The sequence below is a fragment of the Bufo bufo genome, chromosome 6, assembly GCF_905171765.1.
Source record: "Bufo bufo chromosome 6, aBufBuf1.1, whole genome shotgun sequence".
NCBI lineage: Eukaryota > Metazoa > Chordata > Amphibia > Anura > Bufonidae > Bufo > Bufo bufo.
In genome coordinates this window covers 276,883,839-276,911,053 of record NC_053394.1, presented here as the reverse complement: position 1 = coordinate 276,911,053, position 27,215 = coordinate 276,883,839, and the positions used below count along the sequence as shown (strand labels likewise).

The 27,215-nt window shown below is 47.5% G+C and overlaps 1 protein-coding gene across 2 annotated transcripts in view; it reads right to left on the bottom strand.

The window, feature by feature from the left end:
- Window positions 1-25,224, bottom strand: part of DDX42 (DEAD-box helicase 42) — a 41,690-nt gene extending 16,466 nt beyond the window's left edge. For both annotated transcript variants that reach the window (XR_005780022.1, XM_040439043.1), the window contains exons 1-16: window positions 25,152-25,224; window positions 23,174-23,392; window positions 22,396-22,546; window positions 21,026-21,087; window positions 18,853-18,889; window positions 13,735-13,887; window positions 13,132-13,236; window positions 12,921-13,040; window positions 12,663-12,839; window positions 12,426-12,554; window positions 11,266-11,365; window positions 11,105-11,152; window positions 10,886-10,983; window positions 10,472-10,748; window positions 10,068-10,294; window positions 9,580-9,690 (exon numbers count right to left, since the gene is read on the bottom strand). Coding sequence is in view for 1 of the 2 variants with exons in the window: in XM_040439043.1 (XP_040294977.1) it covers window positions 9,580-9,690; window positions 10,068-10,294; window positions 10,472-10,748; window positions 10,886-10,983; window positions 11,105-11,152; window positions 11,266-11,365; window positions 12,426-12,554; window positions 12,663-12,839; window positions 12,921-13,040; window positions 13,132-13,236; window positions 13,735-13,887; window positions 18,853-18,889; window positions 21,026-21,087; window positions 22,396-22,546; window positions 23,174-23,385 (2,007 nt within the window). In the remaining variant the exon portion in view is untranslated. The remainder of the gene's footprint in view (window positions 1-9,579; window positions 9,691-10,067; window positions 10,295-10,471; window positions 10,749-10,885; window positions 10,984-11,104; window positions 11,153-11,265; window positions 11,366-12,425; window positions 12,555-12,662; window positions 12,840-12,920; window positions 13,041-13,131; window positions 13,237-13,734; window positions 13,888-18,852; window positions 18,890-21,025; window positions 21,088-22,395; window positions 22,547-23,173; window positions 23,393-25,151) is intronic.
- Window positions 25,225-27,215: the final 1,991 nt, after the last annotated feature.

Sequence of the window (27,215 nt, the reverse complement as noted above, 5' to 3'; positions counted from 1 at the left end):
TAACACCAAGGGGCGGAACCTTGCCCTTGGCGAGATAAGCCTCAGTAACAGCCATCTTGACCAAACGGGCGATAGTAACTTTGGACGCCGCCATCCCTCTGTGCGACCCCTCCGGAACCACAAAGAGCGAGTCAGTACGCCTGAAAGAGCTGGTCACCTCCAGGTAAACCTTGAGCGCCCTGACAACGTCCAGGCGATGAAGCTCCCTCTCCCGGGGGTGGGAAGGGGAAGGACACAAAGAGGGGAGAACGATGTCCTGGTTCAGATGAAAGGCGGAGACCACCTTAGGAAGGAAGGAAGGGACCGGACGAAGGACCACCTTGTCCTGGTGGAACACTAGGAAAGGTTCCAGACAGGAGAGTGCAGCCAATTCGGACACCCTCCGAAGAGAGGTGACGGCCACAAGGAAAATAACCTTGCAGGACAGAAGTCGCAAGGAAACCGTCCGCAGAGGCTCGAAAGGAGAAGCCTGGAGCGCTGAGAGAACCAGGTTCAGGTCCCAGGGCGGTACCGGAGGGCGGTACGGGGGAACCGCGTGAGCCACGCCCTGAAGGAAGGTCTTGACAGGACCAAGGGGGGCCAGTGGGCGCTGAAACAAAATGGACAGCGCAGACACCTGACCCTTCAAAGAACTAAGACCCAGACCTTGGGCAAGTCCGCTCTGCAGGAAGGACAAAACAGTGGGGAGAAAAAAGCGGAGCGGAGGAATCCCCAGATCGGCACAGAACCCCAAATAGGTCCTCCAGGTCCTATAATAGATCCTAGAAGAGGACGGCTTGCGGGCACGGATCATGGTGCGGACGACGTCCGCAGAAAAACCCCTACGTGTCAAGACGGTGGTCTCAACAACCACGCCGTCAAACGTAGGGACCTTAAACGCGGGTGGAAGATCGGTCCCTGAGAGAGAAGATCTTCCCTGGCGGTCAGCGGCCAGGGCGCGTCTGCCAGGAGCAGCATGAGGTCGGCATACCAAGACCGGCGGGGCCAGTCCGGAGCGACCAGAATCACCGAGACGCCCTCCGCCGCGATCTTCCGAAGGACTTTGGGCAGGAGTGGGATGGGAGGGAATATGTACTGACGCGCGAAGCCTCGCCAAGGACGAACGAGGGCGTCGGCTCCGCAAGCTCCCGGATCCCTGGCCCTGGACAGATAGGCGGGGACCTTGTGATTGAACTTGGAGGCCATGAGGTCCACGTCCGGCATGCCCCAACGAAGGCAAATGGCCTCGAATACCTCCGGGTGAAGAGACCACTCGCCGGGGTCGACAGTGGTGCGACTGAGGAAGTCCGCCGCCCAATTGTCCACCCCTGGAATAAAAATTGCCGATAGAGCCGGGACGTGGGCTTCCGCCCAACGGAGAATGCTGGTGACCTCCCGCATCGCTGCAGCGCTGCGAGTGCCCCCCTGGTGGTTTATGTATGCCACGGCCGTGGCGTTGTCCGATTGCACACGAACTGGATGACCCTTCAGCAGATGAGTCCAGTGTCGCAGAGACAGAAGGGCCGCTCTCAGCTCCAGGACATTGATCGAGAGTTTGGACTCCGATGGAGACCAAATGCCCTGGACGGATCGGGGAGGAAACACGCCTCCCCAGCCCAAGAGACTGGCATCGGTTGTAACCACCAACCAGTTGAGCGGCAGAAAGGACCTGCCCAGAAGAGGGGACTGTAACCACCAGCGGAGAGATGACCGCACCGGAGGCGATAGATGGAAGGGATGATCCAGAGACTGCGGCGATTTGTCCCAGGAGGAGAGGATCGCCCGTTGGAGAGGGCGGGAGTGAAACTGCGCAAATGGGATCGCCTCGAAGCAGGCAACCATCTGCCCCAAGACCCGCATGCAGAAGCGGAAGGACGGTCGACGGTGGAGAAGGAGACCCCGAATCGCCCGGCGGAGGGTCAATCGTTTTTCCGAGGGAAGACGTACCTCCGCCGCTCCTGTGTCTAAAAGCATTCCCAGGAAGACCAGTTGTCTGGAGGGGGGAAGGGAGGACTTGGGGAAGTTGATGACCCAACCGAACCTCGCCAGAGTCTCTAGAGTGAGATCCACGCTGGCAACCGCTTGAGAAAGGGACGGAGCCTTGATGAGGATATCGTCCAAGTACGGTAGCAGAAAAACACCCCTGGAACGGAGTAAGGCCAAAACCGGGGCCAGGACCTTGGTGAACACCCGGGGGGCTGTTGCCAGCCCAAAGGGAAGGGCGACAAATTGGAAGTGGAGGTCCCCCACGGCGAATCGGAGGAAGCGATGGTGACACCGGGCTACCGGAACATGGAGGTAGGCATCCTGTATATCGATGGAAGACATGAAGTCTCCCCGCTCCAGGGAAGCCACCGCGGAACGGAGGGACTCCATCCGAAACCGTCGAAGGAGGAGAAAACGGTTGAGCTTTTTGAGGTCCAAAATGGGCCGCACCGAACCTCCCTTCTTGGGAACTACAAAGAGGTTCGAATAGAACCCTTGGAACCTTTCCTCTAGAGGAACGGGGGTAATCACCCCTCTGTCCAGTAAGGCTTGAACAGCCGCGGAGAACGCAGCCGCGCTTTTCGGGTCCCGCGGCGGGCGGGAGCGAAAGAACCGATCTGGAGGGAAGGACGCGAATTCGATTTTGTATCCGGAGGACACAATTTCGAGAGCCCAGGCGTCGGAGACGTGAGCCATCCAGACGTCCCTGAAAAGGAGGAGCCGGCCCCCCACCCGGGTGGGTGGGGGCGCGCCTTCAGGCAGAGGACTGTTTTGCTGCGGGTGTGCGGGCAGCCTGCGGCCTGCGCCAGGAGGGCTGCGCCCGAAAAAACGGCTTCCTACGCTTATCCTGGGGAGGGACTGAAGCGGCAGCTGTGGGGGGAGCCCCAGAGGTCCTGCGGGAGGACCGAAAACGAGATGCACTAGGTCGTCCGCGGGGGGCGCCCCTGGCTTGGGGTTGAGGAAGATGGGTGCTTTTACCACCCGTGGCCTCCGAAATAAGCTCGTCTAGGCGGACCCCGAAAAGGCGGGAACCCGCAAACGGTAGCCCCGCCAAGGAACGTTTGGAGGCAGCGTCCGCCTTCCAAACCTTCAGCCAGAGTTCCCTCCTGACAGAAACTGCCAGGGCGGAGGAGCGTGCTATAAGGGCTCCCGCATCAAGGGAGGCCTCACAAACAAAATTCCCGGCCCGAATAATAAGCTGGGCCAAGGAACGTAGGTCCTGGATGGGGACGTCCGAGTCCAACTCCTGCTCCTGCTCCAGCTGCGCACCCCAAGCAGAAATTGCTTTACCTGCCCAAGCAGAGGCAAAAACCGGTCTGAGGGCAGAACCGGAGGCAGCAAAAATGCCCTTGGAAAGGGTCTCCATGCGACGGTCCTCCGCTGACTGAAGAGAGGACCCGTCGGGAACAGGGATGGCCGTGTTCTTTGACAAACGGGCCACAGGGGGGTCCACCTTGGGTGGGGACGACCAGGTGGCCACGACATCGGCTGGAAAAGGATAGCAAATGTCCAGCTTCTTGGGGTTGACAAAACGGGCGTCCGGGCGAGCCCAAGCCTTAGACACCACGGAGGAGAAATCAGAGTGGATTGGAAAAACTTTTGAGGCCTGCCTGGGTCTGATAAAGGAGACGCTAGCTGCGTCAGAGCTAGGGGGGTCATCTTGCACCTTAAAGGTGTCACGAATATCAGAGATGAGTTGACCCATCGCTGAGGCTAGCTTGGACGGCAGGGCCGAGTCCATTTCCAAATCTGAAACCGCCAATTCACCTTCAGAGAGCGAATCCTTTGGAGAGGAGAGGCCCGTCTGAGTGCGCACGCGTGGCGGGGAGAGGGAGGCATCCGAGGAGGAGGCTCGCTCTACTCTAAAACGCTTCTGAGAGTGCCTAGCTCGGGAAGGGTCACTAAGAGAGGGTGAACCCGCCGCAGCGGCAGAAGCGATGGACCCGGAGGGCGCGACAGTAAGAGTGGCGTCCTGCGGGGTAGGCGGCCTGTCTATTAGGCGGCCCACGACATGAGTGAGGCTTTCCACGGCCTGGGACAGGGATCTAGCCCAGTCAGGCGGGTCAGAGGAAGCAGGGAGCGACACAGCGGGCGACTGAGGCTGCGGTGGAGCTCGGCATGCAGGACAGTGCGGATCAGACTGCCCCCGGGGAAAGGCTTCCCTACAAGCGGTACAGGCATGGTACCAAGGCTTGGCAGCTGCAGAAGGGTCTGACATGGTGGAAAAAAAGTTGCACTTAAAGTGGGAGACCCCAGGTGAAAAACGGGGATCACACCCAAGCAACAGTACTGGTGGCACGGAGGGGGTTAACAGTCCTACCAGACCCAGATGATGCAAGCGGCAGACAGCAAGGGCAGCAGACTGAAGGGAGGCTGTGGAGGAGAGGCGGCAGGCACGGAGATGAATAGCTTCAGGATCGGACAGCAGAGAGGGTTCCACGCAGCACCTGAGATGTGGAGCCCGACGAACCAGGAAGTAGCGGAGCGCATGTAGGAAGCTCCGCCCCCCCCCCCCCCTTGCCGCGCTGAAGGAGAAGCAGAGCCGCGCGCGCGCGGCAAAATGATTTAACCCCCTAGGTAGATGAAGTGCCGGCCAAAATGAAAAGGTGCCGTTCGCGCCAAGTAAGCGGCCCCCGCCGCGCCTGAATGTGACGACTCCTGCATACAGCCGTCCCCCTGACTGCCCTGCCGTTAAAGAGGTAATCACCCCCCTAAGAACCACCTTGTCCTGGGTCTGCAACACCAGAACGAAGTCCCCCCCAAATGATGGCCGGTAAAGTTGCCGGCCCCGATATGCCCATGGGGGAGGGGGGGGGGTTGATGGACACCACGGAGAGATGTAGCAGCGGTGGGAGGGAGGGAAGGGGAGGCTGGAGCAGCCACTCTCACCATACGCTGTCTTCGCCCTCAATCCATCCAGCAGGGTCGCCCCTTCAGCTGCCCGAGGCTGCCCTGGTCCATCTTGTCTTCTGTGGGGGAGGCGGCAGTGCGGTATTACCGGCACTGGCGCGACTCAACCCTGGGAGAAAACAGAGGGGTCTAGTGCGCCTCTGTTGTCCCTGTAAGTAGAGAAAAACCGAATTAAAAACAACAAATAACGCAAAAAATAAAAAATTATAGGAAAACAACCCTGCCTAAGCAGGGAGTGTCTTGCCTCCTTGGACACTAAGCAAAAACTGGTAGTCTCTCTCTCCAGGCTGAAGGGTATAGCTGATGGAGGAGGGGCTTACAGCTTTCACTTAGTGTCACGCCTCCTAGGGAGCAGAGCTATACCCATGGTTTCCTGTGTCCCCCAAGGAATATGGGCGAGAAAAACCTGCGGTGATCCGCCGCTCGCAGAAAATGTTGCCTCAACCCCTCCTGTGCTGCCATCAGGGATTCCTCATTAGTCCTATTAGGGTGACACACATACCTCTCCTCCGCCTCCACTACCAGAGCCTGCAACTTTTTCCGAGTGTCCCTAGTTTTAGATTTATGTCGACTAATCTTTTGGATGTACAAACCCCTAACAAATGCTTTGCATGTATCCCATACTACCCCCAAGGGCGCCAAACCCACGTTCTGGGTAAAAAATTCTCTCATTTCCTCCCCAATTCCACCCTCCCCATCTACTAGCTGTAACTAGAAAGGATTAAGCTTCCAAGCACCAACCCCAGGGGGGAGTCTGAAGCCCAGTTGCAGTTCTACATAAATCGGGGAGTGGTCGGAAAGACTTCTAGGTAAGTATTTAATGTCAGTCACCAGCGACAGTACCTCAGGAGTGCCTATGGCCAAGTCAATTCTAGATAATGAATGATGAGAGCTAGAATAATAGGAGAACTGCCGGGTGGTAGGATTTCTCACCCGCCACATATCATGTAGATCCAGCTCCCGCAGCACTTTGGCGAAATTAGAGTATCTACCCACATCTGACATCCCACCCCTATCCATCAGCCACAGAGGGACAGGTGTTAAAGTCTCCTATTAATAGTATTGGACAGTGCGGTAATTCCTCAACATATCTCATAATTTCTTTTATCACCTCACTATTAGGCTACATGCACACGACCGTATGTGTTTTGCGGTCCGCAAAAAAAAACTAATGACGTTCAGTATGGCATCAGTTTTTTTTGCGGATCCATTGTAATAATGCCTATCCTTGTCCGCAAACTAGAAAAAAAAAAATAGGACATGCACTATTTTTTTTGCGGAGCAACGGAACGGAGATACGGAGAGCACACTGTGTGCGGTCCGTGTTTTTTGCGGACCCATTGAAATGAATGGGTCCGCATCCTATCCGCAAAAAAAAAAAACGGATCGGACACGGAAACAAAATACGGTTGTGTGCATGAGGCCTTATACGGCGGTGGAATGTACACCGCAACCAAAAGACCAATGGTAACAAGTACAATGGAGACATACAAATCGCCCACTAACGTCTGTACAGGACGAATGACATATAAACGGTAGTGACCTATGCACCAGAACACTCACCCCCCTGGAAGGAGAAGAAAGCAGAGTGATATGCATGACCAACCCACGGTTTGTGTATGACCGATATAGTGGTCTGAGACAAATGAGTCTCTGACAGACAGAAGATAGCGGGATGAAAGTGCTGCAGCGCAGAAAACACTGCCGTACGTTTTGTCGGGTCTCCCAAACCCCTAACATTCCAGCCTACAATTTTTATGTATTGTGTCATTGGGACATACAGTACATGTTAGAGCAAAACATAATTCCCCAGTAACATATGGTACCTGCATATTCCCCACACCCTGCATAGGATTCCCCAACACATTCCACTGCCCGATTACCCCTTCCCCAACCCTCAAAAGTATCCCAACAGCATAATAATTTCCCGTTAGGATAAAATCCCTTCACGGAAAAAAGCTGAAAATAGGGCGAAAAAACGTCCCTACAGTCAGCCATATATATGGCCGAATGGATGCCAAAAAAAACTTTAAAAAAAACCTGTGTAACCGAGTACACACATGTATCGGGTCGTATGCGCTGACCCACCTATATACAAGTATATCTGCAGCGCAGCACATAGTGGTAAATTACAGTAACATAATTTAACAACCCCAGGTGACCCCTACATTAATATACTGAGGAGACCCAAGCGAGCAAACTGACAAAGCATATTTAACCTAAAACATATGTTCATAGACATATTAATCAAAAGGGAGATGCATCAAATATACAGAAAGTTCGTATAAGTAAAGAAACGACATCGCAAGCATATCCCAGGGCATTATCAATATAGCTCACGTGTCCCAGAATTTCCGTAAGCGAGACTCTGTCCTTCGGCTTCCAATTCTTGAGCGAGGATTCATTGGCGTCGATCCACTGTGCCGCTTCTAGAGGAGTATCAAAGAAACAGACTTCCCCATGCGCCACCACACGAAGCTTGGCTGGGTATAACATTGAGTACGGACTTGTAAATTCTGGAGGAGTCGCTTGACTTCCAGGAACTTGGCTCTCTTCCGCTGGACCTCAGCAGAGAAATCCGGATATATCGCCACTTTACTGCCATTAATTAATAGCTCAGGGTGATCCCTCGCTTTCTTAAGAATCGCATCTCTGTCCCTGAAGTGAAGTAGCTTCATTAACACTGGATGAGGTAGGGCCCCTGGTGGTGGCGCACGGAACGGCACTCTGTGCGCCCTTTCAATAGAAAATACCTTGGAGAGCAAGTCCTTTCCAAATTTTAGGGCAAGCCAGTCCTCAAAAAACACCACCGGATCTGCACCCTCCGCTTTTTCAGGGACCCCCACTAGACGGAGGTTGTTCCTTCTTGATCGATTCTCCAAGTCGTCCGTTTTGGACATCAGCAGGGTCACGTTGTGAATAATCCTGTCCAGATCTCTTTTGACAGGAGGCAGTTGATCCTCTAAGGCACCCACTCTGACTTCCACCTCCGCCATTCTATCAGTAACTTTCCGCAAGTCCTGACGGAGAAGGGACACATTTTCCTGCAGGCTGCCCATATTAGTAGTGAGGAGAGCAAGCGAGCTGCTGCATTGCTGTACAGCATTAAAGATATCTTTTGGTGTAGGCTCAGCAGAGCCAATATCAGGCTGACCATGCTGGATACATAATGTGGTTACAGGGCCTGGGGCTGAACTTGGGGGTGCAGAGGCCGCAACTGAAGCCATTTCTCCTGACTGTGCCCCTCCATGAACAGGCCCCTCTGCATGTGCTGATTGTGATATGGAGTTCTCCCCAGGAATAACATTGGGTGCCGCAGGCCCATCTGAGGAAGGCACTGTAGATGTAGTTCGGGCATATTTAGCCAGGCGGGCCGCAAGCTCGGCGGCCAGCACCTCCGGTGCGGCGCCATCTTGTTTCGCCGGCGTGGAAGGCCCGGCTTCCTTCAGCTCCCACTCCTTCTTCCCCGAGAGGGTCATATTGGTATGTGCCGGCTCCAGGCACTCCCTGGCGTCACCCAGAGTTTTCCGGTGCTGCAGAGCTAGCTGCAGAAGAAGGATGCCTCAGGATAATTGCTGGCGGGTCAGGAGCTCCCCGCTATCGCGTCTGCTCATATATCGGACCAGGCCACGCCCTCAATGCAAGACCATTTTCACACTCACATTTGGTGCGGATCCGTCATGGATCTGCACAGACAGATCCGTTCAGATAATACAACCGTCTGCATCCGTTCAGAACGGATCCGTTTGTATTATGTTTAACATAACCAAGACGGGTCCGTCTTGAACACCATTGAAAGTCAAAAGGAGGACGGATCAGTTTTCTATTGTGCCAGATTGTGTCATAGAAAACGGATCCGTCCCCATTGACTTACATTGTGTCAGGACGGATCCGTTTGGCTCAGTTTCGTCAGACGGACACCAAAGGCTGCAAGCAGTGTTTTGGTGTCCGCCTCCAAAGCAGGATGGAGACGGAACGGAGGCAAACTGATGCATTCTGAGCGGATCCTTATCCATTCAGAATGCATTAGGGATCTCACAAACGGAAAGCCAAAACGCCAGTGTGAAAGTAGCCTAAATCATACATTGCCAGAAATGGGCGAATGAGGCAAGGTACAGTATTAAAGGGGTTCTCCGCGCTTTCAAAAAAAATAAAAAAATCTATCCTTTCTTCAAACCTGTAGAAGAAAAATTGTTTAGCTGGTACTTACCTGTCCCTTGCTTAGCTGATGCCACCGTCTCCGCTGCACCAACACAGGCTCTTCCGCTCAGGTCCCAAACAGATGCGTGCTCTTCTCTGCCTGTTCAGCTGCATTTACAGCAGCTGAATAGGAAAAGAAGCATATACAACCAGTCAAAACCTGGGCGGAAAAGACAGCCGCTTGTGAGAGTGCAGCGGAGATGGTGGCAACGGCAGAGCCACTAACTAAACAAACAATCTTCTTTACACAGGTCTGAAGAAAAGATATATATTGCAAATATATTAAAGCACACGGTCATATTCCATATGATGTTTGAGCTGAATGGCTTTTTCAGCTCCCTCAAACCTTTCCTCAACAGCTGGATGTTTTAGGCTGCTACTACAAACCCAGCAATAGCCATGGCTGTGACTTGAGACTATAGTCTTTCTGAGCATGAAGACATCTTCAAGACCTATGGCTGTTAAATATAGTGATGTGTGTATATATAGGATGCCCACACTTACAGAGGTTTCTGCTCCAAGCCCAGGACGTTCTCGGTAGCCAAGTCCACCACCACCTACATTCAGCTTCTTGCCTTTCCCAGCCTTGAATCGAGACTTCCTAAACCAGGAATTCTATGGAGTACAGAAAAAGCAAAGCGTCTTAATCCAATGTGGATACTAAACATGTACAGGGTAGGAGATTATGTTTATATTTGCAGATATTAGGGTGGATTCCCACATTGGTTTTTAGTGGCATTTTTCAGCATGTGTGTTTTTTTGGGGGATTTTCAGGGGCATTTTTTTTACACATATTTTTGCTAAAAATATGAAATGCAGGACGTAAAAGTTTTTTTCCAATTTGGTGGTGTTTTTTTTTGTTTTGTTTATTCTGCATGCTGACGCAATGGCGCCACCCACTTATTTTTTATTAGAAAAATAAAATAAAAATTCCATTAACAAATGAACGTGGTATGGGAAAAAAAAAAGTTTGTGTCTGAAGGAAGCCTTACCTGCATTGCCAGATCAAGCAGCTCCTTTGATACGTATTGATTGGCTCCTTCCAAATTCCTCACTAGGTCCCCAGCAAAATTGCTGTCTTTGGGTGTTAAAAGCGTATAGGCCACACCTTTTTCCCCTGCTCTGCCTGTACGACCGATGCGGTGAGTGTGTGTGTCGATATCTCGTGCTACGTCATAGTTGACGACAGTTTTAATTGATGGAATATCCAGACCTCTGGCTGTCAAAGAACAGTAATATTGATTATGAGCAAGGGCAATGAAATAAAAACTTCTATTTACTGGTTAACAACATGCTAAAATGGATAAGTGGAGAAAAGAACCAGTAATAGTGTGCCAATGCTAAAGTTCCAAAGTATTCCTCTAATTACCATTGGGGTCACAGGGTTCTTACTTACCAGCAACATCTGTAGCAACTAGGATGGGGATATTCTTCTTTTTATAGTCTGTGATAACCTTGTTCCTTTCACTCTGGTCCATGTCTCCATGAAGAAGACCTAATGGGTGATCTTCCACGCGCAAGTTGTTGGCGAGCTCTTCGGCATTAGCTTTTTTGGTGACAAACAGGAGGACGCTCCCAGTGGATGTGAACTCCACAAGTCTACGAGTCAGCCAGGACCACTTATCTGGACCAGAGGGAAGAATTTCTACCACTTGAGTGATGTCCTCATTAGCCTGGAGATTAAAAAAAATAATAATAGACATAGGCATGCAAAGGAGATAAAAGAAAAATGTTGAATTGCATATACAGATTATTGCTTTGCTTCGACAAAGTATAAGTAGTGAGTAAACATGCATAGTGAACTTCTCACCTCTCCAATATCACCCTGAACAACCCGGATGGGATCAATCAGAATATCTCTGGCCAGCTTTTCAATTTTCTTCCGAAACGTGGCACTGAACAGCAAGGCTGGGTCGGAAATGCAAGAGCAGGTTTGTAAGAAGAGAGATAAGAAACCCTTTTGTCTAAAACCACCACAAACAAGGGTTACTACTATCACCATCAAACATGAGCAACACCCTTCACTTACTTTGCCTGTCCGGCCTCACATGGTTGGCAACGGATCGAACTTGGTATTCTGAAAGTAGAAAGCACATCATACACTAGTCAGAAGGCCTGGAAGTAGACTCCCCATATGAACATGTTACTCCACACACTAAACAGTAAGATAAAGCCAGCCGATGAGCTTACCAAAACCCATGTCAAACATGCGGTCCGCTTCATCAAATACAAGGTAGGTGACTCTCTGTAGGTTGGTCGCCTTTTTCTTCACATGATCAATAAGACGTCCCTGTGAAATACAAATATAATTGCTGGGGTGACAAAACTACATTGTGGGCAATAGAAGACTACAACCCTGCTAAAAGAAAACACGCCACCATGCTGCTCTATATCTCACTGTGTAATCTAACTTAACCGCTTCATTACCGGAGTGTTTACCCCCTTTCTTACCAGGCTCTCTTTTTCAGTTTTAGCAATGAGTCTACCTAACTTCAAAAAACGACATTTTTGAGCCAACCTACATGTATTTGATATTTTTCATGGAACACATTGAACTTTTATTTTGTGCTATTAGATGACAGAAATATTAAAAAATATATTTAAGGAAAAACTGTGCAAATTATGAAAAGAAAAAGGGGGGAAAAAAAAAAAAAAAAGGATATTTTTCTTACCATTTTTTTTGTTACAGATTCCATGACAATTTATTTTTAAAACCGAGTTTCAGTTCTGTCTATGGAAGAAATGTTTTTTCCTGAAAGGAAAGCCTTATGTGCTTTCCACAAACAGGATCTCACACCACTTAAGGCACAAACGCACATGGCTTTTGCACTGACAGTTCATACAGCTCTGTTAATAAAGCCTAAGGCTACTTTCACACTCGCTTTTTGGGCGGATCCGTCATGCATCTGCAAAAACGGATCAGTTACAATAACCGCATGCATCTGTCATGAACAGATCAGTTTGTATTATCTGTAACATAGCCAAGACGGATCATGAACTCACCTGAAGGTCAATGGGAGACGGATCTGTTTTCTATTGTGCCAGAGAAAACGGATCCGTCCCCATTGTGTGCCAGGACGGATCCGTTTGGCTCAGTTTCGTCAAAAGGACAGCAGCGTTTTGGTGTCCACCTACAGAGCGGAATGGAGACTGATCGGAGGCAAACTGATGCATTCTGAGCGGATCCTTTTCCATTCAGAATGCATTAGTCCAAAACTGATCCATTTTGGACCGCTTGTAAGCCCTGAACGGATTTCACAAACGGAAAGCCAAAACGCCAGTGTGAAAGTAGACTTAGTAAGGTGCCTGCAAAAAAGCCTGGATATTAGCGCTGGCTAATGGTTACTCACCGGTGTACAAACGACTATCTCTGCTCCTTCTTGCAGAGCCTTTGCTTGTTCCCACATACTGCCTCCTCCATACACTGCTACAGAGCGTAGATTGTAGGCTTTGCCAAACCGCTTACACTCGCTGTGAATCTAACAAATGGCAACAAGCTTAGTCACAATAAAGTAACAGTCTGAGCTAAAACACACAAAAATGTATTCCTGTACAAAAAACACCCAAAAAAACACATCAAGTGGTACCTGCTGACACAACTCTCGTGTGGGACACACTATGATGGCAATGGGCCCATCTCCTGGCTGCAGCTCCTTCTGGTCCATAATGTGCACCAGTATAGGCCAGATAAATGCTGCTGTTTTACCACTTCCAGTTTTGGCAATGCCAATCATGTCTCGTCCACTGAGCGCCACAGGAACACCCTGAAGAAGGGAGAAGAACAGCGTTAAGTAATTAGGGGATCTATTTTAAATATAAAGTGCCTACAGTAGGATGGCCTTTACCTGACATTGGATAGGCGTGGGCTGGGTGTATTCAGACTTCCTAATCTGGTGCATAAGCTGTTCATCAAATCCAAAGTGAGCAAAGCTGCTGCCCGGACGGGGTGGAGCCGCTCCAGAGACCTGCATTCAGTATGCACATTTTACACTTCGCATCACAATGGAAAGTGATAGTACATTTTCACATGGATCCATTTAATAGTCATCATCTCACCCGTAGGTTCAGTTTATTCCTCAGCTCTACAATCTGCTGTGGAGTCAGAGCAGTGATTTCCTCATGTTCTTCATAGAAGTTCTTCTCAAAAGGTGCATAATCTATCTGCAAAATGAGAAGATCATCATAAGGCTACATTCACACAACGATTAAAAAAATAAATAAATAAATTATATATATATATATATATATATATATATATATATATATATATATATATATAGCAGTCAGTTTTTCATGGCCATTTTCAACTATTTGTGCATCATCCATTTTCTATCCAATGGTCTGTTTAACGGCCGTTTTGCATTAAGTTTGAATGGCTGTGAAAATCGACCATTAAAAACAGATGATTTTCACTGGGTTTTTAAGTTCAATACCCCACCTGCTGCAGTGCCCTCAGTATATATATATGTTATGCCCCCACTATAAATAATACACTCCTTTGTGCCCCTGTAGTTATAATGGCCCACTTAGTGCCTCCTAGTAGTTGTAATAGCCCCCAAGTTGTGCCCCAAAAGACTTGCCCCCATGTTGCGTGAATATAGCTTAAGATAGACGCAATTGTGGAAGAAATATCCAAGTAAAGAGTAATCTGGCCCTTACCTCTGTATGGTCTATTGCAGGGAGAGGATCAATAATGCGTTTGGTGGTTGAGGCGATAGGGTTACCATCACTGTCATACTCAAGATTGTCTTCTTCCTCTTCAGGTTGCAGCCCAGCTGTTGGGTTCTCCGCCATGAACCGGAAATAGGCTTCCTATGAGAAATAGAGAGTCTCAGCAGAAAAATATATAATTCAGAATATCTTCCTCTAATAGGAGAATCTCACTCAGTCAAAGGTCTGCCAATGGGCAAGAAGAGAAGTGAAGAGCTTATTAGACCTCATGCACATAGAGATCCATTATACAGCACCAAGGGACGTCTGCTGGCCCAACATTACCTCTAGCAAAGAACACCGCACCATGCAGAGGCATCATACCGTGCCATGTGTCACATGGAATACTACATGTAATACTGAGCTGTATGGATGCGTGACTGCATACAGCTTTACTATGTGTATGTAGCATTCAAGTTTTTATTTCAGTAATAGCGCCACTCTTGTCCAAAAGTTATGCACAGGGCTTCAAAACTGACAATGACGACATTACTAGGACCTCCGTTTAGAACCTTCTTCAAATCCATATGCATCAGATCTGACAGAGGAAGAGATACAGTATCCTCCACATTACAACGATCTTTCTTCTTCTCCTGGCAATTTACTGTTCAAGTGTAAATTGCTAGTGGGTGCATAAGGCTTGGACTATAAGTAGAATATATCACTCTGGGAAAAGATTACCAGTAGTATTTGGTCCCCACCAGATTAACACAAATATTTAGTAAGGTTTCTCAATGCGATGATGGAAATGGGGAAATAGAGATGGAATATATCACATCTGGTAGGAATGCCCAAATATACATCATTTTTGATTCACATATGCTCTACCACCCTATACTACTACTCTACTGTAACCAGGGTTAACCTTCTGAACAAGGATGCTATACCAGATATACCTATGGGTACCAGATCTAATCTATTCTTCTGCCAGCTAGTTGTAAAGCTAGCAGCCAGAAAACCCTTTTCGTTTCTTTAGATATGGTTAAAAGAAAGCTGGGGTAGACCGTGGTGAATGTCTCACATGCACCTTAAACCTCATGCAGAACGCGAGATACCGGACTGGCATTGCAGGAGCACATGGCGTCATAGCAACCAATGACGCTGTGCGCCCCTGCAATGCCAGTCCGGTATCTCACGGACCGTGTTCCACGGACATCTGCATGAGGCTTTAAAGGGGTTCTCTGGAACCAATTGAAAAGGGCTGCAGGCAACCCGTCCTAGAATGTGAGCAGGACTGCTTGACTCCACTTACAGAACTGTCTAGGTGGAGCGAGGAGCCTCACTACACTGCTCTACAATACATGGTAATGATGTAATCCTGCCTATGATATACCATCATGGCTGAGCAGCCTCACAGAAACACTCACCTATAAGTAGGAATATGCAAGTGACCGAGCGTATTGTGCAGTGAGGCCCCCCCTCCTCAGCTCCCCAGGCAGATCTGCAAGTGGTGGCAAACAGTCCTGCTCAGATTCTAGGAGAGGTTGCTGGCGGCCATTTTAAATCAATCCCACAGAATCCCTTTAACTCATTTATGATCTAAAGCGCATTTTACACAGGCGGATGATCGGAGACGAATGTTCGTACTAACGTTTGTTTGCCTGTTTACTGTCCGATGTAAACATGCCTCTGATCACCCAAAACCTGCTCATTTGTTGGGTGATATATCAGCAGCAAATCGTCCTGTGTAAACAGGGATGTGCTGACGACAACAATGAAAGTGTATGCGTTAAGGAGATCGTTCAGGCACATACAGTGCCGATGAGATATAGAGATATATATATATATATAGTGCTAAAGGAGCATGTGACAACATACAAAACTCTACCAAAGGCAAGTAACAAACCAAATACAAAAAAAAAAAACTCAATATATATTTCTATACAAAGGGTGTCTTACTTAAGATTGCTCCATTAAATAATACACTGGGAGATCATTCAGAATCTGAAGCCTATAGAAAGCCTTTATCACAAACATTTGGAGATTACATAATGTAACGTGGTCTCAAAAAGCAGGAAATACTCAACCCCATATGCAGTTGTGCATTTATAACCAGGAGAGAAAATCCTGCACATGTGGTCCATTGCTAATGTGCCCGATTTTCATCTATAGGCAACATTCGGTGCACCTGTGAGGCCTGCATCATATCAGTCAGCTCTGGGTGGGACTCACCTCCTCCTCCCATTGCATGTGTGGTTTCACACTGGAGGCAACGGGGAGCCGTTTGCTGCGAGTAGGACCTTACGCTTCTGTAATTTGCCTAATGGCCCCTGGTACAGGTAGGTTAGCATTAGGTCCCGTGCCACCCGAGATACCTTGACGTGGTGTACGGGCTCCAGTATGTCCTTCACATAAGGATATATTGGCTAAAGTCTCATTTTAACATCAGTGTGAGGGTTTATAGTCAGATTTTGTTGACTGCATCCACCACAACACTGCACCTATTCTTCTAAATGTTTATTTGACACAAACATTTGGAGACCTAAAAATTGCACAATTTTCTAAGAAAACCAACGTGAACCAGCAACACATAAAACCATCTTCGTTCATGGAATTAGGTATCAGTGACGTTTGAGTGCACACTCCCCCAATGGAAACAGCTTACCAAACTATTTATTCATTAGGGATACCTTCAGACATACTGAAAATGACTGCCGTTTTGTCTATGCTACTTCCTAAGGAGGCTTAATAGGGATTTTCTAAGATCGTAAAGAGGACCTTTCATCTGGCAAAAAATTCTGAACTAAAAAGTATCATGATCTGTACAGCGGCGCCCAGAGATCTCACTGCACTTACCATTATCCCTGGGTGCCGCTCCATTCTCCCGCTATGTCCTCCGGTATCTTCGGGGACTTTGTTATACTGGGCGGAGACTGCCGTTCTCCTGGGCGTCTCCTTCTCCCAGGCTGTAGCGGTGGCCAATCGCAGCGCAGAGCTCACAGCCTGGGAGTTTTTTTCTCCAAGGCTGTGAGCTCTGCAATTGGCCAGCGCTACAGCCTGGGAGAAATGAGATGGCCAGGAGAACAACAGCAGTCTCCACCCAGTATAACCAAGTCCCCGAAGATACCGGAGGACATAACGGGAGAATGGAGCGGCGCCCAGGGATAATGGTAAGTGCAGTGAGATCTCTGGGCGCCGCTGTACATATCATGATACTGTTAAAGATGTGTGAATTTTATTCTATATTTTGTATCTCTAGGAATGTAATAAGTTAACTTTTTATTTTTCAAGTGCCTCCCACCCCCCTCTTTGTTTTAAGACTGGAGAAGAGGGGGGGGCAAAGAGCTGTGCTGTGAGAAGTGTCTGTTTTCTCATCTTTGTACAGGTGTATAGATTGTGGAGGAATGCATAGGCCAATCATATGACTTGATGATATGTATATGCTGCCTATAGAGAAGCACCTCCTTGAAGTGTCACATATGACGTATGCAGTATTATTGTTAGGATAAACACCATTACAAAATGGCGACGATACCCAGATGTTTACATTAGTTCACATTCCAAAGTAGTGCCCAGTGCACAGATGCCAGGGTGTTATCTTCTCTCTCTTATCTCTTCTTCCTTTTGAGCCAATGAAATAATGCCTGGGCCTCAGAAAGTACTGCCCTTTTCTAAAGATACATATACCACTTACTTTATGTAATAAATAAGAGATTGCTTTGACCAGCTTCTGTGTCAGTGTCCAGTCTCTCAACCACGCGTGGATATTAACCCCCTGGGGGTACATTGATTTGGAGCACCAGAGTGTATCTTAAATGCTCTAATTTAGGGCTACTTTAACAATACCTAGTTAAGAATTTTTTGCCAGATGAAAGGTCCTCTTTAAGGGAATCTGTCACCAGCAACCTCTCTATCCAACTGTCTATATAGACACATAGCTGTGAATCACTTGATTAAAATGCAGTTTTAACTTTGGTAATCTGAAGCTCCGTTCCAGAATTATTATTCTTTTCCTTAATATGCATATTAAACCTTTGGCGCAATGAGTGCGTCACCATTTCTTTTGTTGCAACCAAACTCCCCTCTGTTCTATGGCCAGTCCCTCCTTCACTACTTTGCCACTGCCTGGCTATATCAATCAAAGCAGCCAGGGAGGGGCTGGACACCAAAATAAGTGGAACTTAGCAGCAACAAGAGAAATGGTGATGCCCTCTTTGCACGAAAAGCCTAATTTGCAAATTTAAAAAAATGCATCATAACTCGGGAATAAAACCTCAGATCAACAAAAGAAAAACTGCATTTTAAAAAAGTGAACCACAGCAATGTGTCTATGAAGTCTGATAGGGATGTCGTTAGTAACAAATTCCCTTTAGAGGGGTTGTCTACTCTTTTATATTGATGACAACCCCTTTAAAGCATACCTCCATGCAAACTCTTCTGCCCAATCTGACATCAGAGATAGAGAGACAAAATTGAACACTGGGCAGTACAATTGCTGAGTGTAATTCCCAGTGTGCATCCATTCATGATACGAACTGAGCGTCATATGGTTGCCTCAACAACTGTACCCCTTAGTGTGCAGGGTCTCTTCTTTAATGAAGGATCCTGATCAACCACCACTAATCAGCAGAATGAGGGGGCTGTGGCACTTCAGCAAGCACCACGTCATCATTATTTTCTGCAGAGGCACATAATATGTTGATGTTATAGGTAGGTGTGACCGAATCTTAAGATGCATGTAGAGAACTGGACAAGGGAGATTTGAGAATAAAAGGAGGATTGGGCTCATTGTCAGACATCTCACAACAATTTAAGTAAAAAGCTCAGCAATTTTAGATGTTATCTTCTTTCATTTACATGGGTCGATCATTACAGTTTCTCAATATTGTTTGAATTGGAATGAATCACACAATATGAATGGGTGTCTAATTGGCAGGGTGCACAGAGAAAATGAATGCTACTATGAATGACATGTTACAATGTGAAATCAGTTCTCCTCTGGACTATAAGCTGGCATTTTCTCCCTAGAAACAGGCAATTATACTAAAGGGCCAGACAACCTACATTGCCTGGATACAAGGCCCAGTAACTACCTTGGAGAACACAAAAAGAAAACTACGAATTTACCTGGTCATCTTCTTCCTCAATGTCATCCCTGATACCCCTGCAAAAAAGAAGAGGAAAAACAAACTTCCCTGCACTCAGTTCGGATACCAGCCATGTAACAGCCTTAGAAATACTGTGGGCATACATTAATGAACAAATGGGGGTGTGTGGTACTTGGAAGAGGCCCCAGATGTTGTGAAACTACAGGCAGAGCTATGAATGTAGCAAAAGAAAAACAGGAGTTGGAAGCATATGGCCAAGGCTACTTTCACACTAGTGTTTTTACTGGATCCGGCAGGGTCCAGCAAAAAGGCTTCCGTTACTAATAATACAACCGTTTGCATCCGCTATGAACGGATCTGGTTGTATTATCTTTAACATTGCCAAGACGGATCAGTCATTAACTCCACTGAAAATCAATTGGGGATGGATCAGTTTTCTATTGTGGCAGAGAAAACTGATCCGTCCCCATTGATTTGAAATGGGGGTCATGACGGATCTGTCTTAATCAGTTTCCCAGGACGGAAAGCAAAACACAACATGTTGCGGTTTTCTCTCCAGTCTGGGAACGCAGCTAAAAGGAATGGAATGCATTTTGGTGCATTCCGTTCTGTTCAGTTTTGTCCCCATTGACAACGAATGGGGACAAAACTGAAGCGGTTTTTTTTCCGGTATTGAGTCCCTATGACAGATCTCAGTACCGGAAACCTTAAACGCTAGTGTGAAAGTAGCCTTAGTGCTACAACATGTGAGATAACCCCCGCCAATATGCAATCTGCATCAGAAAGCTAAAATAGCAAAATCGGATATTTGGTATGGGTTACATCACAATACTGGTCTCTGCACCATGATACTATAAAATCCTTCCGTTGCCGGAATAAAATTAAATAGTAACCAACAGTTTAGACAAGTTTGTTTAAAATGTTTTAAATCCCCTAAAATTATTATTTGTAGTATACGTAGTGGATTTTGCAGCTTTACCAAACAAATAGGCAGCTGAAGTTCAAGTGTCTGTCGCCCTTTAGAATCAGTATACTCATACACTGCTGACATGTCAGTGGTGTACGGATTCTGCTGTGCGGCCGCAGCGAGTGCTGTACGGGCAGGAGCACACATCACCTATCTGTTTAGTAAAATAGCAAAAATCCATTAATAAAGAATATTAGAAAAATGTAATTAAAGGGAACCAGTCACATTGAACATGATGTTTGAGCTGCAGGCAACATCTTATAGGGCAGGAGGAGCTGTGCAGATTGATATAATTTTATTGGAAAACATTCCGTAAAACTTGTCATTTATACATATAAATTCCTGCTCTTTCTAGGCTTTGAAGTCCAGGAGGCGGAGCTATCATTGATTGACAGCCTTCCCTCTATGACTGTGTATACAGAAATGGCTGTCAATCACTGGTAGGACCGCCTCCGTGACTTCAAAGCCCAGAATGAGTCTGGATATAAATGAATGATAACAAGTTAGAGCTCATGCACACAGCCATACCAGTTTCTGCGGTGTGCAAATTGTGCATCCACAAAACATGGATACTGGCCGAGAGTCTGCAGCCATTTTTTTCCACTCCTTTACAAACGTGCTATACTTGCCCACAAAACAAAAAAAACAATAGGACATGTTCAATTTTTTTTGCGGGGCCGCAGAACGGACAAACTGTGTGCTCTCCACATCCGATCCCCAAAAAAAATGTGGTCGGATGCGGACAAAAACCTGGGTCGTGTTCATGAGCCTTTATAATGAATATTTTCCCATAAACTAAAAATCTATCTGCTCAGCTCCCCCTACATAACCTGCTGCCTGCAGTCTATTTTGCATTTTCATGGTGACAGCTTCCCTTTAAGGAGATTTAGAACATTTTTAAACAAAGGGTTAGTTACTCTTTAAAAGGAACACTAAGGAAAACTGATACACTACTATGCCTAGTGCAGGGCTTGTGGGGGAATGGTACAGCTCAGAGATATAAATAATGCACTGCCCCTTCTAGGCATAACACAGGACCAGTTTTTTCCTAGAGTGTTCCTTTAATATCATAGTCCGGCGTTTACAGCCGTGGTGAAGGCTAGGCAGTGTGTGACAATTTAAGATTGATCAATGTCAAAGATGCTCGCCAGTGTAGGAGAGAGACTTGACATGTGGACCAAGAGGGGTAAACAGGACTTAAGCTTAAACAGTGGCTTTCTCATACCTTGCATTCTTCTTCTCCTTGTCTCTTTCCTCAAGTTTTCTCATATCCTGGGCAGCCTGATCCTGAACACAACAGAAAAGACCAGTGCTTTATACAAATACTGTACAGCAGCAGCTCTGTACAATGTAAAAAGGGAAAAGGAGGACGCATCGCTCCCATTAAAGGTGTTGTTCTGGCATACTCTCCTGAGGGATCTGACATCCGGTGTAGAGACAACTGCAAACTAAATGGTATAGCCGCCAAGACAATAGTACAAACACACAAGTATCATGCATGGGTCCAATTCTAATAAATGAGACCTGCATATATACAGGCTGGGTGTCACATGGTTGCCTTGGCAACTGTATCAACAGGTGTGCAGTTGTGTCCCTCCACACGCGTCAGATAGGGTGGGAAAGTATACCTGGACAACACCTTTAATATCAATCAATGGGGCCATAATATCTGATCAACTTAATACATAAAAATCATCTCCACAGCTCCTTTATTCTAGCAATTAATGATGCGACAATGCATTGCATAATACATATTTAAAGGCCATCTGTCAGCAGATTTGTACCTATTAAACAGACTGTTACATGTGCACTTGGCAGCTGAAGGCATCTGTGTTGGTCCCATGTTCATATGTGTCCGCATTGCTAAGAGGATCTAGAGCAGGGATCAGCAGCCTCCGGCATTCCTGTTGCTGTGAAACTACAACCCCCAGCGTGCACACTTACTTGGCTGTTCTTTTAACTCCCAAGTGACAGACGGATTCTGGGAGTTGTAGTTTCAGAGCAGCTGGAGTCTGCAGATCCCTGATCTAGAGGATCTGCTTTCTCTGCAACTGCCAAACCCTCTCTACTTTGATTGACAGGGCCAGGCAGTGAAAGCATCATCATACCTGGTGCTGCCAAAGTGCAGAATGTGTGGCAATTGCAGAGAAAGTGGAGACTCTAGGTGTAACGGCAACACTTCTCAGCAATGTGAGCACATATGAACATGGGACCAACACAGATGCCTTCAACTGCCAAGTGCACATGTAACAGGTCAGCCAGTTTCATAGGTACAAATCTGCTTACAGATGCCCTTTAAACTATTTTCAAGTATCCCCGCTGATGGCCATTCAATAGGAATCTTCATTGTTTATATCAGGGGATAAAAATTTATCCCGGCCCTATGATGGGCACGCAGAGGCACAGCCTATTAGAAGACAGAGAACTTATACACGTTTTTATCCACTAAAAGGTTATGGAGGACAGCAAGCACAAATACCGAAAACCATGAGGAAGTGATACAGAAATTCTGTTGAAAACATATGTAACTTTTCATTACACAAAGAATGACATTTATTTGCCAAAACTGAAATGCCTCTTCAAAGGGAATATCACCTCTACTTCCGCCATAAAGGCCTCTAGAGGGTCTTCTTCGCTGTCAGAGTCTGTTGTTTTGGAGCGAATCTGCTGTCTGGTTGGAGAATTCTCTGCTGGGATGTATGGCAGGTCCATATTACTGGAGTCTTCTTCCTCATCATCAAAGTATCTGTGGACAGAAAAGTGATAACCTGCTACTGCACAAGATAGCCAACATAGAGGGAGGGCTGTTTTCAGTCTACCTGTAGATCCACTAACAACCCTTACCTAATAAATGCACTGGGGTTTCCTGTTATGCATCACTCTACCCACTGTATTCATCAAAAGGGTTGTGCCACAAATGATCCCTTATCGACAGGATAGGGGATAACTAACTGATCTGTGGGGTTTTGACCGCTGGGACCCCCACAAACTGTGAGAATATTGGGGATCCTGTTCCCCTGTTCTGATGGAATGGCAGGTTGAGCATGCGCCCTGCTGCTCCATTCATTCTCTATGGGACTGGTGGAAATAGCTGACCTCTGGACTGGATTCGCACCATCAGGATAGGGACACGGAAGTAAGTCAGCTAATGTGCAGTAGTAGATGTCAGTAAGATCTACACCTCGGGCTACTTTCACTCCCACCCCCATCCAATGGAAAGAAGAGCGAGAACGACTCCATGGTCTCATCTGTTCTTTACATAGGTTCATGCATTTTTCTATGGTGCCTGGCCCGGACCTCTAACTACAGCTGTAAAACATCTGGTAGTACATTACACCCATAAGTGAGAGCAGTTTCTCCGCTTTGTACATACGCATTCTCTTCATCAAAGTTGGCCCTCTTAGACCCAATCTTGTAGAATGAAGGTAGCTGGGAGCTGTTGGCAGTGCCATAGGTAGATGTTGTGCTGAAAGCACTATGCGAAATCTGCGGGAGCTTTGGCTCTTCTTTTTTTCCTGCAGCAATGGCAAATCCCCCAAAACCAAAGCCACGTTTGCCACTTGGACCTCCTTTACTCCAGTTCATGGTTGCACTATAAAAAATAAAAATAAAATAAAGAAAAAGACAAAATGTCAGAGCAGCTACAAGAGAAAATCTGCAAGCAGACACGTTACACACAGGAGAGAAGCCTTTACAGAAATCTAAATGCCAAAAAAGAACATCAGCATTTGGCAACATTCTGGCCCTCATCTCCTAAACTATATGTGCACCTTTACTATGTCAAAAGAGTACACTGATTGGGAAGGGGGGGTTGTTGGGTTGAGCTTGGATCTGTGTCAGAAGATATTTAAAGGGGATCTGTCAGCAGATTTGTACCCATGAAACTGGCTGACCTGTTCCATGTGCGCTTGGCAGCTGAAGGAATCTGTGTGGGTCCCATGTTCATATGTGCCCACATTGCTGAGAAAAATGAAGTTTTATTATATGCAAATGAGCCTCTAGGAGCAACAGGGGCGTTACCATTACACCTAGAGGCTCTGCTCTCTCTGCAACTGCTGTGTCTTCTGCACTTTGATTCACAGGGCCAGGCAGTGTAAACATCATCATACCTGCCTGGCCCTGAAAAAGTGCAGAGGGCTCAAATAGGATTATCTAGGACCGTGTGTTAAGATGAATTAACATTTAACTTTTTAAAATAAAATAGGAAAAAGGCGCTATAGTGCTCAGAGTTGAGGCCCAATCCAGACAATAGTGGTCCTGAGGTTATGCATGAGCAGCGGGTTCCAAAGCTGTGCGTTATAGGGTTAATGAATGCTGTCAGCTTCAAATAGAATCCTCTGCAGACTCCCCAGGTATCAAGGGGTTAAACGCACACTATCTGCGCCATAACATTCATCTTCGCACCTAGTAAGCATGGCTCTTCAGGGAGCAACCTGACTGGTTGAGTTGCAAGGAATGGCAGTGGCGGGCATCTAATGCCAGCACCTTCCTTTTAAATGCAGAGGACGTGGCAGCTGCAGAGAGAACAGAGCCTCTAGGTTTAAGGCAATGTCCCCCGTTGCTCCTAGAGGCTCATTTGCATATAATAAAACATCATTTTTCTCAGCAATGCGGGCACATATGAACATGGGACCAACACAGACGCCTTACAGCTGCCAAGTGCACATGGAACAGGTCAGCCAGTTTTATAGGTACAAATCTGCTGACAGATGGGCTGTCCAGGAGTGTAAAAAATAGGGACAATCCTGTTGTGCCAGTCAGGAGGCGGGTGGCCCCACTGGACTGATTTCCCTTGCAGCGCAATGCCAGGATTCTGCATGTCAGATCGCCAAAAGTACTGTATGCGGTTCAGGGACACACAGCACACTACCACCCTGTAGTAACCCAGCCTTACCACATAGTCAGGGGCCCAGCCAGACTGCTCCTGTTCACACTAGAACTGAAATCAACAGCCTGCGTTTTCCCAGCAGACTGCATTAAAGTCAATAAGTTCTGCTGGGAGTCATGCGAGTGTAGCCCAACAGGTCCGATCAGTAGGGGGCACTGCTGCGCTGCTCAGGACAAGCTCCAGAGGGGCTGTTGTGTTGTGCCAGGCCTCAGCAGCTCCCTAATCACTGGGGGTATCTCATTCCCCCTATATAAATGACCTATGCAAGTAAAAAGTCCTATCTGCGTCTCCTGAGGAGCCAGCCTCCATTCCGCCCCTCCATCTACTAGGAGCCCGGTGCCACTGTTTACAACCTGCCCGCTGACACATGCCACCTATCCCCGTCTACACAGACACCCTCAGGGGCCGCCAGCTCCATCCCTCCCTCCATAGTCTCATCCCATCAGCCCCAAATTCCTGTCACCTCTTCCGCCTCCGTTCTCCGCGCCGCAGACCAGAGCTCAGCGCCGCCTGCACACGTCACTGAGTGGTGGACGGCGCCTACTAATGACGTCACTGAGTCAGCGCTACGTACGCCTGCGCCGCCCCCTTCCTGTCAGTCTGTACTGGAGACATGTTGTGGTAGACTTCTACCTGAAATAAAATGGACACTGACTGGGTGGTAAATAACCGTCACTACGGGGGCCAGAAACAGAAGGATATTTCAGGGGGTTAGAGAAATGTGCATTACCGCAACTCTAAACCACGCCCCCCTTCTCAAAATTGTGGAGTGAAAAGTGTGGCTCCACTTGCTAAGCACAAGGCTGCCCCTGGCGTGGGGGAGGGGCTAAGTAAGCGAACAAGAGCAGGGAACCGTTCCCTCTTCTGTCACCAATTGTAACCACTGCATTATCATATGACCAGTGCCGGTTTTAGATCAAATGTGGCCCTGGGCAAAATCAAAAGTGGGGCCCCAAATCTTGTAATAATGTGCACAGCCTGACACTGCCGCCAATCGTTAATTTCTAACGATAATTTGTTTTCCCTTAGTCCTAACAGCAGCACAGATGGGGTTAACTGCCCCCCGTGGACTGGTAGGACCGGCAGAATTTTTAATGAGCCCAAAGAATAACCAATGAACAAACTCCAGCTCCCCTTAAGGGAGGGGTTCGCCCCCCAACCCACCGTGTCTATAACAAGAAAGTACTTAGGGAGGGAAAATTTGTGTGCTGCTGTTAGGACTAAAGGAAAACAAATTATCGTTAGAAATTAACGATTCCCTTACGTCCTACCAGCAGCACAGATGGGGAGATAGCAAGAAGAATCCCCTAGGGAGGGTCCTCATGCCTGGCAGAAGTAAGTACTGTCTGCCCAAAGGCCGAAAACTCTGCTACCTTAGCATCTATTCTATAATGAGAGATGAAGGTTGATTCAGAGCTCCAGGAAGCCGCCTTGCAGATCAACTCTAAGGGGAGAAGGCTTCTCTCCGAGACAGAGGTAGCTACGGCCCTAGTAGAATGGGCCCTCACAAACTCCGGAGGATCTAAGGATTGGGAGGTGAAAGCTTCCCTAATGGCTTCCTTGACCCAGCGACTAATAGTAGTTTTAGACGCTTTACGGCCTTTAGACTTACCGGCAAACAGGATGAAGAGGTTCTCATCTATCCTGAACTCTCTGGATCTATCCACATAGATCTGGAGGCATCTCGAGATGTCCAGTGGATGTCTAACTGGAACATCAGAGGAGGAGGCGGAGAATAATACAGGTAGAGAAATTACCTGGTTAATATTTTGAAAAGTTGGAACCTTAGGTCTAAAATAAGGTAGAAATTTCAGAAGGACTCTGTCCTGTAAAAAAATGATGTATGGATGTAAAGCGGAGAAAGCTTGCAGCTCAGAAATTCTTTTGGCTGAGGTTATAGCCAGAAGAAAAATCACTTTAAGAGTTAAAAACTTAAAGCTTGCCTCCTCCAAAGGTTCAAAGGGGGGGATGCTAACCCCTTGAGAACCACTGACAGGTCCCATTGGGGAACTGGTTTCAGTATTGTAGGCTTCAATCTTTCTGCTCCCTTAAGGAAGCGTTTGATGAGCGGGTCCCGAGAATATGGTCTGTTGAGACAGGCCGAGATGGCAAAAACTTGAACCTTCAGGGTAGATGGGGAGAGGCCTCTGTCTAACCCATCCTGAAGGAACTGTAATATCGCAGGAAGGGGCGGATCTGCAGACGCCACCTGGTTGGAGCTACACCATGATGTGAAGATCCTCATGATCCGGGAGTAGGCCTTCTTGGTAGACTCTGCTCTGGAATGCGACAGAGTTCTCAGGACCGACTTAGAGAGCCCATACACTCTGGGAAGGGACTGATCAACCTCCAGGCTGTCAGGTTGAATCTGTGCAGATCTGGGCATAGATGAGTGTCCCACGACACCAGGGTCTGCTCCTGGGGGAGTCTCCAATATTGTCCCCGACTCATCTGAATGAGCTGGGTAAACCAGGATCTCCTGGGCCAAAATGGTATGATGGCTATTACCGAGGCCTGATCCTGACGG